The 12,298-nt window shown below is 35.7% G+C and overlaps 1 protein-coding gene across 4 annotated transcripts in view; it reads right to left on the minus strand.

Moving 5' to 3' along the window:
- blvra (biliverdin reductase A) overlaps positions 1-12,298 on the minus strand; it is a 28,873-nt gene that overhangs the window by 5,587 nt on the left and 10,988 nt on the right. The window contains exons 1-7 of one of the 4 annotated variants that reach the window (XM_008112897.3): positions 8,948-8,968; positions 8,483-8,616; positions 6,393-6,519; positions 4,915-5,034; positions 3,277-3,374; positions 2,339-2,446; positions 493-664 (exon numbers count right to left, since the gene is read on the minus strand). In XM_008112897.3, coding sequence (XP_008111104.1) covers positions 493-664; positions 2,339-2,446; positions 3,277-3,374; positions 4,915-5,034; positions 6,393-6,514 — 620 coding nt within the window. In that variant the 5' untranslated portion in view covers positions 6,515-6,519; positions 8,483-8,616; positions 8,948-8,968. Of the gene's footprint in view, positions 1-492; positions 665-2,338; positions 2,447-3,276; positions 3,375-4,914; positions 5,035-6,392; positions 6,520-8,482; positions 8,620-8,947; positions 8,969-12,298 lie in introns of those variants that run through there. The other 3 variants (XM_003222213.4, XM_008112896.3, XM_062983804.1) reach the window with 3 other exon arrangements.

Raw genomic sequence — 12,298 nt, forward strand, 5'->3', positions numbered from 1 at the left:
TGTGTGTGTGTGTGTGTGTGTATATATATATATATATATATATATATAACATGTTTTTATTGATGCTTTTCTAATACACTACAACAAACAAGAAAAGGGGGTTTGAAGGAAAGGTAGGGTGGGAATGTACCCCTAGGTAAAAGGAAAGGGGGTAATCTGGGTGGGGGTAGGGGATTTAGAGGAACTGAGTCCTCACCAGAGGGGAGGAAAAAACGAAGGAAAGAGTAAAGGGTAAAAATAAAAAGGAAAGGGGAAAATTATTCCAATCCTTAAATAATTTTACATTTCTGACAATGGGTATATTTTGGAAAAGGTAAAGTAATTTAGGAAGTACATTCATTTTTATAACTGCTACTCGTCCCATTAATGACAGGTTAAATCTGTCATTAAACCTGAATAAATATATTAAGAGGAAGATTAAAAAACTAAGTAAGTTAGCAAATGCATTATTATGGTCAAACTGAATGTTTATTAGAATCTAATGAGACCAACCTCTTATCTGCAGTCAGAAAATGTGCGGTCATTCTGGAGTAATTTTTTTCTTTCTGCTCTTCCCTTGTGGCAGAAGTGACTGTGAGGTCTCCAAAAAGGTCGACCAGCCAACTGAGGCGGGCAATTCCACTAAAAGCTGGAAAGCCTGAACGCTCTTCATCCAGTGGACCACCTTTTGGAATGAGAAAGAGGACTTGAAGCACATGGATGATACACTTGATACACTAATCTGACATTTTCCAGAAGGTATGCTTTCCTTTTATTTTTGTAATTTTATATTAGGACCATTACCGTTTTAAAGACAACATTTCATCTGAAAAATTCCAATACTATTTTTAGGTGTTTTCTCCAAAGCACTGTATAATAAGTCACCACAATGAATGAGAAAGAGGTCATGACTAATACAAACATTGGTCTATTGGCATTAACCCTAGGCAAAATCATATCCATATGAATTGTTTGGATGTAACACTAAATGTTAATTAACCACAGTTTGGTGTTAGGTTCAAATCCTAAGTAAAGGTTTTCCCCTGACATTAAGTCTACTCATCTCTGACTAGACTTGGTACTCATCTCTATTTCTAAGATGAAGAGCCAGCACTGTCTGTAGACACCTCCAAGGTCTCCCATGACTGCATGGAGCGCCATTACCTTCCCGCCAAATCCTAATGGTGGTTAATCTTAATGATGGTTTGATGAAACAAACTAACTTCATAAACAATTATTTGCAAATTATCTGGGTTCAGAAATAAGACAATCAGTTAAGAATGGAAATAAAAAAACTTCTAATTTAATCTTGCAGCCCAAAAAGGTAGAATTGTGCACTGATGAACCTGAAACTCATTCAATCACAATTAAGATATAAATCCAAATGCAGTCACATAATAAAATAATAGTTTAATTTACAGACTTTAAGCCCTACTCCTAGAAGGCACATACAAGGAAGATAGTCAGAAGTTTTTATCATCTCACAAGCACAGATGTGGTGAAACCACATCTTTCCACCATGTCTCCTATATCATCAAATGGGAGCACGCACGCCCCCCAGGTCTAAGGAGGGGCCAGGAAGACATCTTTCCACCATGTCTCCTGTATCAATTTAACAATATAATAATATATAATAGTCATATTATACTAATATATGTAGTGCTTATATTGTGCTATACTAATAATATAATTTATTGTATGTATATATAACTTGTAAGTAGCCCTTCGGGGTGAGAAGGGCAGGATATAAATGTTGCTAATAAATTAATAAATAAATCTTAACAGTACAACTGTAATCTTTTACCTGAGAATAACATAATTCATGATTTACAAACATTCAAACCTGTCTTTAAATCCTAGATCCTTAATCATAGTTTTGATTTTTCAATAAAATTACAAAGAAAATCCATGATTTTGGCCCCCAAACCTGTCTCTGAGTTATACATGTGTATATACTGTAAGCTGTTAGTTCTGCAAAGGTCCCTACTGTTTTCTTTAAGGCCATAAAACTAGCCTGTAGAAATTATAAGTCAAATTATCATAGTTCAGTCCTGTGTCTACTAGATAGTTCTGACTTAGCAAATCAAGTTTGTTTTTGCCATTCAGATAAGCCTATTAACAGCATTATGGCCTATAATGCAATGGTTGTCAAAGAGGATACATATTTTATAGTGGCATCAATTCCACATCACCAGAATGGAAAGCGCCTCAGGAATAACTCTGGAATGCAGTAAACCTATGTAAACTTGATAAGAAAACTGTAACAGTAAAAACATTATACTCAAAAAAGGTTTGCATAGATTAATGAAGTCAAAACTTAAATCAGATAAGAGTTGCGTCAAAGCAAATGCTAACTAACCTGTGAAATGTAATGTTCCCTTGACAAGTTCCTTCCCTTCCACCTCTTTCTTTAATTGTTTGTATTCCTCTGTCAGTAACTCAATATGCTCCACATGAAGGATTTTACCTGTCATTGAAACAAAAGCAGATTTAATAGGATTACCAAGATTTCTTGATCCTTATGAAGTTTAAGAAATAATTGACAGAAACGGGAGTGGGACCGATGGCACTATGTTGATTTTCTTGGGGAAAACTATCAAAGAACTTGAATGTTTTTGCCATACAGCTTTTTTTTGCCATCAAAACCTTATTTGATTGAGGGAATTGGAAATCCTACAGTGAGGAACAGATATAGATTATATTGCTTGATGAGTAAAATGCTCTCTACATATCAAGACACCTTGTGAATCACCGTACTAATCAAAGCTCATTCACCATATATTACATCGTATCAGTTGCTTCACTTTTTCCTCAGGAAAGGAGCAAACACAAAACTATTAGGTGATCTACCATTAATAGCTGATTAGTCAAAAGTTGTGCAGATCTACTTCAAAATAAATTATATTGTACCACTATTTGAACTGTTACATCTGTCCAAAACATAGGAGTGTCAAACACATTTTCATGTAGCCTTATGGTGCCTTCAAAAGGCCACTGAATCCATGAATGGAGACTCTGTGGATACAGAGGGCCAACTATATATATATATTTACATCCTGTCTAGTGCCCTTTAGTTTTTACCCAGTTTGGATAAGCAAGACTCTACTGTAGTACTGTTTGGATATAGGTTAAAATACAGTTAAAATATAATAAATACACTTAAAATTACATTTAAAACTCACAATCCCCCCTACCCTGAATCCCTTATCATTCCCCAAATGCCTGCTGGCAGAGAAAAATCTTCACATACTTGCGTATTTTTAAACAATTATCTATGGTGCCAATAGTATAAATTACCTTTTTGCTCAGCTAATCCCCAGAGCTCATGTGCCGTCTTTGCAGACAATGACATGGGATATTCAACAAGGACATGTTTCCCAGCTTCTAGAAACATCCTTATAGAGGAAAAATTAGCATATGTTACATTGTATACTGTAGATCAGGGGTCCTCAAACTTTTTAAGCCGAGGGCCGGTCCACAATCCTTCAGACTGTTGAGGGGCCGGATTATCATTTGAAAAAAATACAAATTCCGATGCACACTGCATATGTCTTATTTGTAGTGCAAAAACAACAACAACAACAACAACAAGAACAATGAAATAACAATACAATATTTAAAAATAAAAACAATTTTAACCAACATACATTTATCAGGATTTCAATGGGAAGTGTGGTCCTGCTTCTGGCCAGTGAGATAGTCAAGTTAATTAGGGTTGTTGTTGTTGTTGTTGTTGTTGTTGTTGTGTGCCTTCAAGTCATTTCAGACTTTGGGTAAGTCCAAGTCTAAAATGTATTTATTTATTATTTACTGCATTTATTTACTAAATTTGTATCACACCCTTCTCACCCCAAAGGGGACTCGGAGAGGCTTACAAATTATATGTACATACAATATATTATATTATTAGCATAGCACAATATTAGCATTATATATTACTATATTGAACTATACCACTATACTGTAATATTATTAGTAATATTATATGTAATATAGAATATATAATTAATATTATTATATGGTATTATTATTAGTGTTATATTGTATTACATTATAATATTATTATTATATGTATATACAATATATTATATTATAAAACTGAGGGCGGGGGCCAGGTAAATGACCTCGGAGGGCCGCATCCGGCCCCCGGGCCTTAGTTTGGGGACCCCTGCTGTAGATACTCCAAAATTATTCTCAGTACCCTAACAAATCTATAATTCCCAGTGTCTTTTGGATAATCGCTACAATACATCTAAAAGGTTACCACTAACAGAAGCAGGGAGCATTTAGTGTTCCCTCACTTATCATTGGGGTTACGTTCCAGGAACACCCCCAATAAGTGAAAATCAGTGAAGTAGGGACACTATATTTATTTTAATATTTATACATTATTTTAGTAGTTATACACTATTTTAAGTCATTATCAGCAAATCGTGTGTTGATAAATTGCCTCCTTCTCCTCCCGTTGCCGCTTGGGCTCCTTTTCTCTCCCTTTGGCTTCTCTTTTCTCCCTTCCTTGGGCTGTAAATTGTAATTTTTTATAATTTATAATAGTCTTTTGGAGTTTATTGAAAAACCGCAAAACAGCAAATCTGCAAAAAGTGAACTGTGAAGTAGTGAGGGAACATTGTATAATCACTAGAAATAAATGTTCACTTTGCATTGTGTCCTGCACATACATATATTGCTATTTGAAATGAACACAAATAGTAAAAAAGGAAAGATCAGATGTCAATTTCTATGTTTTTGAATTTGAGCAGAGGCACTTTTGTACATGCGCAGGACTATCAATTCATGAAAAAAGTAGTTTCACTTGGTTATAATGCCAAATATTATGAGTGAGATAACAAGGAGGAATAATTTTGTCAATATAATTTGGGTCAACAATGTATTCAAAGTAATGATGGAGAAAGAATTTCTTTAGAGAATGCATACCTGACACTTTCACTGTGGTTTTGGTTATCTGTACTGATGATGGCCACATTGACTTCATTACTGTTCAGAGCTTCTTGAAGACTTATTTGTTTCACTCCTTGAACATTGCCAAGAGATCGCCTAATTTCAACATTAAAAAAATGAATCAAAATACATCTGCTATAACTACAACACAGTAGACTTAACTGAATCCTTCAAGAAAGAATTCAAAGAGCAGCAGCGTCAGTGTCTTAGTGATTAGAATCGTGGATTCATGGTTTTGCAGAAACCAATTTACATCCAGGCATATTTGAAATACCAAAACGCAATGTCTCTTCTCTCAGAACCCTCTTGCAGCAATGTCAGCTGGTGGCTTCCATCAGCGGGGTGCTAAATCCAATCTGGGTTTTAGTTTCAATTTTAAAGAACTATCCAAGGGGCTGAATCCCAGTCTCTACAATGGATTTGGCAACCTGGATAGCACCTTTACAGCTCAAACCAAACTATAGAGCAGTGATGGCCAACCTATGACACGCGTGTCAACACGCCTAGCCATTTTTGCTGACACACTGCCGCATGCAGATTGATTGGATGACTATGTCTTTTGTGGCCAAATTTGGTGTGATTTGGTTTTGTTGTTTACTCCATGGGAATTATGAACATTATTATTCTATTATTATTGTAGTATATTGTCATTTTATTACTATATTATTATTATATTATTCATTATTCATGACTACATTGAAACTAGAATAGAGATAAATCAGCATAGAAACTGCAAGAGGTACCATAGATTGTTGTACATGGAAATAATGGCAGTAAATAGTTTTTGATTTATTAAATACAGTTATATATTACAATTATATATTTTTGTTATTTAAACTATACATATTGCGAAATTATGGGTTTTTTCTCCAAGTGACACACCACCCAAGTCATGCTAGGTTTTTTTGGTGAATTTTGACACACCAAGCGCAAAAGGTTGCCCATCATTGCTCTAGAGCATATTTACTACCCCCAAAATATGGAAGTCACCAATGGCTTCAAGCATCCTCCTGCTCTAGATTCTTTTACTTTGACAGGTTAAAACATTTTCATCAATGTCTTCATTATTGGGTTTATGGAAATATCTCTGAAATAATGTCCAGTTGAACATACATCTTTGGCTTTTTGAAAAGATTGAAAGATTTAGCAAAATGTTTGGAAGCTAATGGCCATTCTGACTGTTATTTTTTTTTTTTTACTAGTGCACAGTATAATTAGCATGGTAGAAATCGTGGGGGAAATGTAAGGTACAAAAAATGGGGTACAAATAAATATTGTAACAACAGTAGTATTTACACTTTTGCAGCCTACCTTCCCACATCTTGTTTAATGCAACTAAGCCTGAGGTGTTGAGTTCTGAGATGAATTTTGACATTTATATACATACATACTAATGAACTCTCTCTCCTATACACATATATATATACAAATATATATTGTAAAATCTCTTGCACCTAGACACAAAGCCCAGCAGTTTCAGGTGTTCGACAGGACTGGACGGCAAAGGATTCAGCAAGTCTCTGATCCGCAAAGATCCTGCAATTCCAATTCCAATTACCACGGTCCCAGACATCATAAATCCTATTTGCAGAAGAAAGAAAAGAAAAAATATTGTCATAACAAACTTGCTTTTTATCATTATCCTTATGGAACTTCAGCTATCCTCTGCATGGAGTGATCCCAATGGCCTGTTTGAGGATTAGCTGCTTTGTTTAATTTCTAATGGAATTAATTTCACATGTAGTTAAACACCGTGTAGATTTACTCCATATCAAGGATTGACTGTAAAGCAGGGGTCCCCAAACAAAGGCTTGCGGGCTGGATGTGGCCCTCCAAGGTCATTTACCTGGCCTCTTAAGATCGTCCCAAGTCTGAAAGGACTAACCGGATTATCTAACTCTCAAAAGCAGGTCCACACTTCTCATTGAAATACTTGTAAGTTTATGTTGGTTAAAATTTTCTTCATTTTAAATATTGTATTGTTCTTTCATAGTTTTTTTGCACCACAAATAAGATATGTGCAATGTGCACATAATTGGTTCTTAGTTTTTCAAACTATAGTCTGGTCACCCAACAGTCTAAGGGACTATTAACCGGCCCTCTGCTTAAAAGGTTTGGGGACCCCTGGTGTAAACAATACAAGAAAATATATCACTAACACTTTAATATCTAGCACATACATTTTGAGCTTCAAAAAAAGCATTCACTTAAAACAAATATCGGAATACTGAATAGATTGATGTATCAATACCTTTAAGCACAATGTTAGCATTTTTATACATTTCTTTATTCATGTACACATAGAGACAACAACAAGGAAATGCCTTTATTAAAATCAACCAAAATGTTAAGATTTTTACCTATGGACCAATATAGCTACATGTAAAAAGGGAAAACAAGTAATTTGGGTTTTAAAAAATAATACTTGTTGGTATAAAACTATCAGATTCATATCGAGGTTATTTTCCCCCACGACTTGACGGAGTAATCTTTCCAATGTCCAGAAATGACAATAATTTACTTGACACATAACTGAGATATAAACAACCCAACAGATCAAATACATTTCATATACGTACAGTAGAGTCTCACTTATCCAACCTTCGCTTATCCAACATTCTGGATTATCCAACGCAGTCTGCCTTTTAGTAGTCAATGTTTTTGTAGTCAATGTTTTCAATAAATTGCAATGTTTTGGTGCTAAATTCGTAAATACAGTAATTACTACATAACATTACCATGTATTGAACTGCGTTTTCTGTTGATTTGTTGTAAAACAAGATGTTTTGGTGCTTAATTTGTAAAATCATAACATAATTTGATGTTTAATAGTCTTTTCCTTAACCCCTCCTTATTATCCAACATTTTTGCTTATCCAACGTTCTGCTGGCCCGTTTATGTTGGATAAGTGAGGCTCTACAGTACTGAGTTCTCTCTTTCCATTTTATCTACAAACAAATGTGTAGTTCTCCAGAATAGAACCAATATGCATGCAGGGGAACTTTAACTCTCCACATCCAGCTGCCTATTTCCTTGATTTTTAAAATATACATTTTTGATTCAAAGACACACAATAAAGAAATACATATAAAACCATGTTTACAAAATTCCAATTTTAGTATTTTTTTAAGAAAAGAACTACTTAACAACTACTTAACAAACATTTAAAAAAACCAAGGGCACCATCTACACAATAAGAACAAAAGAGACACTAATTCAACAACCTATTGAGGGACATGTGATTCCTATCTCTAACAGTTGAATAATAATAATAATAAAAAACAACTTTATTTATACCCCGCCACCATCTTCCCATGGGGACTCGGGGCGGCTCACATTGTTACAAAATTAACAACACAAATACATTAGCACAATATACAAAGGTTAAAACACAGTAAGGTATTAAAACGAAAGTTAAAACAAAAGTTAATACAACAGTAATAGTATCAAAAAATAGATTTTTTGCACAACTTCTTGATACTGCTTCCTCTTATATTTTATCATCTCCAAATGAATTGTTTCCCTTTCCTACTCAACAACTTACCTGTAGCATTAACAGATGAAGAGAATGTGCCAGTTTATGAGTTGGTAGCCTCCTGAAGCAGACACATCAAAGGTTCTTCTACACACTCTTGATGTTTTCAGCTTCTCTGAAAATTTGGAGCTGCCTAGACAATCCTGCTAAGAGATAAGAAAGGTTTCACAACACATTAAGGGCTGATATGTGAAGAAAACTGTTATAAAATGATGTGGTCAGCAGTAGGCATATCTGATGAATCACTAGCTCTGTAAATAATTATCTATTCTGTAACTTCCTACTCATTTCTCCAGTCCAGAAATAACTGGATGGAAGAGTGAAGGCAAGACTACAGATGGGAGTTTTCAAGAGAGAGCATAACATAAAGGAAACTCAGGGAGAGAACTGAGAACATGCCTGGGAAAGAGGGGTGGGAAGCGGGTTAATTCTTTGCTTACTGTGGATTGAAAGGCCACAAAGGTGTCCTCCTACCTGCAGAATGATACCAAGAATTGGACATGCAGGCAGCTCTGCGATGCTGTTTAGGAAGTAATATATCAACAGATTTCACAGAAATAAAAAAAAACCCACAATACTATTAAGCTCTATTTGTTATTTTCTCCACCTTTCCTGCAACATAGAGATAAAAATGTCCCCTAGTTTTGTGCCCTGGACCAGTCAAGATAAGCAGAACTGTACGACCAACTGCCTTATTATCAGGAACAGTCACTGGAGTTCAAGGAACTGCCAGTAAGGATTAGTGGGTAAAATCAACATGAGACATGCTCTATTTTAATATAGAAAGTCTTATTTGTTTTGATAAAATAAAGTTTGTAAAAACTTTCCCCCTTGGTTGAAAGCCAATTCTCTCACATCAGAAGCGATTTGCAGTTTCTAAAGTTGCTCCTGACACATACAAAAAATAATCTAGAAAAACTTTCAGAAAAAAACAGCATGAAATCATTAAGTGACATTCACTTGAGTAAATTTCCATATAAAAGGTTCAGAGTCCATTGATACAGATTGACATTCATCTTCCATAGGGAAAATATTGTACCCTCTGATACAACATGATACTCCAAAGGCATTCTTCATAGAGGTTGCTCGTGGTGGCGCAATGGGTTAAATCCTTGTGCCAGCTGGACTGCTGACCTGAAGGTTGCCAGTTTGAATCCGCGAGATGGGGTGAGCTCTCGTCTGTCAGCTCTAACTTGCACGGACATGAAGGAAGCCTCCTAAGCGTCCCCTGATACGATTTTAAAAATGGAGGTTGTAAGTTACAAGCCTACTTAAAGCAGAGCAGGCACATCCCACCTCCTCAGGACCATTATTTATATTTCCACCAATTCTGAAATTTGGTCATTTGTTTTTATCTCTCCAACATAATGCATTAAGTATTTGGTACGTTTTAAGAAGATATATGGTACAATTCCCCAAGATATGAGCTTTCCATGATAATGAACTGTTTTATCCCATAAAGCATGATGTTATGCTGATGCCAGCAGTGCTAGTGGTAGCGTCCCTACCTGAGACATGCAATACTAAATGTGCCAAACACTTTAATGCAACGAGGGAAGCAATAATGAGAGGTGATAGTGGCAAAAGAAAACTGAATACCTTTCCATCCCAATTAAGATGTTTGGTTTGCATAGCTAAAGCAACCGTCTTAATTGAACCAGTTTATTTTGAATTTAGATGGAAAACATTTGCTATATTGTAACATCTACCACCAGAGGGAACTCAAAGCACCTCTAATACTGTACATTGCACTAATACAAATTTTGTTCCTGGGTTACAAATGTCATTTCCTAATTAGTTCTATCATAAAAACGTGGAAAAAGTTTATTAAACTGCAAAAACCTTGTTTTTGCGAGACATCCTGCCGCACATTTGCTGTTGTTTTTCAATGAATATCTCACTGAATCTCAATCAATCCAACACAGTTTGTGGCAATCACAAAAATAAAGTTTGTGGAGTATAACAAGTACTTTTAAACTAAGTATCACACAATTAAACAGGAATAACAATTTCAAACAAGGAACAGATTTTTTTTCAAATTTTGTTACATAGTGTTATTAGGCATAAATTCTTTTCCTGCCCCTCCCAGTTAGGAAGACTGGGTTTATACATAGTGTTCAAAATAAAATTCGAACACTAGGATTAATTTTTCGTAAAAAACAAAAACAAAATCTGTCTTGCAGTGATGCCTTTATTGGGCTACCCAAAATTTCCCCGATACATCACACAAACTTTTGAGGATCAAAGGCTTCATCATCAGGCAAAGATAGTACAATTGCATGTGGAGGAAGGAAAATAATGGTATTAAAAGAGCAACCACACAGTTTGTAACATGACCAAATGCTTTTTTAATTATCCCTATTAATTAGTTATGCTGATCAACTGAACAAATGCTTTTTAATTACCCTTATTTACATGCCAAGCAATGAGAAGTTTCTCTGATCCCTAATTCATTAAGTGTATACATTTTTACATTTAATTGATGTCATAGGTTCATTATTGGTTTTCCCACTTCCATTCTAAAGAGACAGATCATTGTGCAAACAACACCCAGCTTTTATTTTCATTCCTTTTCTTTCAATCATATGAAGCACACTGCCAAAGCTGGCTGGAAAAAGAAATATACATTTCACACTGTGAGAGCAAACAATCATGGTGACTGTGCAGGCCAGTTCCAGAGGCAATGAGATCAAGAACAAACAGGGATCAAGCATAACTTGGGATAAAGGGATTGGAAAAAATAACCACTTTAATAGTGCTGATTTGCATGCAACATCCAAAAAAATCAATGTTAATATGGCAGAATTAGCCAGCCTGCCTCTTTCCAAAGGGGCAGAGATAAAAACAAAACAAAAACAAAACAAACAACAACAGCCTCACTATAACATTCTGGGACAAGCTCTATGACAATGCAGCATGTCATATATGACAAATAACATATGGGGAATACTGAATGCTGGCTAATATATCAAAAGAGAACATTCTCTGAGCTCTAGGCTTGGACACATATAGGCTCGCCATAGTGTTCTCCTATCCATTCAATCCCATTTACCTAAACCAGAAGTTGATAGCTATATGTGCCTTTGGGGGCTGCATCTCTACCTACGTATATCTTGCATCATTTCCTGTTTGAAGATGAAACAGAAGAAAATTAAAATATTTCAGAAGGGACAGTTCTTCTGTGTTCAGAAGGTTAGGGAAAGGTGGTTGTTTTGCAATTCGTATGCACTGTGGAATTTGAATTTGAATGAGATATTCAGCTGAGCATTATATAATTTAAAAATGGTTTCAGTGCCACAAAAGTGGTGTTGAAGGCCTGCATGCAGCCCATGGGCCACACTTTCCCCACCTCTGTACAGATGCACACTTCAGGCAAGGAGACTGAAAAAGAGCAGGATACATTTACAGGTTGCAAATGGGATGGCATGTTAGTGGGTGCAACTGGCTGTGAAACAAAGAAGAAATAACAACTGGTGTAGAGGATATAGTGCCAGGCTAAGTGGAGGAGCACCCTTGGCCACTGAGCTCAAGAGATGATGTTGGGCCAGAGGCTGTTGCTGTGAAGGAATTGTGTGTAGCATGACAATTTTGTGTGTTTTTAATTATATTTTTTTGTCAGGAGCGACTTGAGAAACTGCAAGTCGCTTCTGGTGTGAGAGAATTGGCCGTCTGCAAGGACATTGCCCAGGGACACCTGGATGTTTAATGTTTTACATCCTGTAGAATGCTTATCTCATGTCTCCATATGGGAAGATCAAGCTGACTGACAGGAGATCCCCACACCCCGGATTTGAACCGCCATCCTTTCAGTCAATCCACTGCACC

This window comes from Anolis carolinensis, chromosome 6 (assembly GCF_035594765.1).
Source record: "Anolis carolinensis isolate JA03-04 chromosome 6, rAnoCar3.1.pri, whole genome shotgun sequence".
Classification (NCBI taxonomy): domain Eukaryota; kingdom Metazoa; phylum Chordata; class Lepidosauria; order Squamata; family Dactyloidae; genus Anolis; species Anolis carolinensis.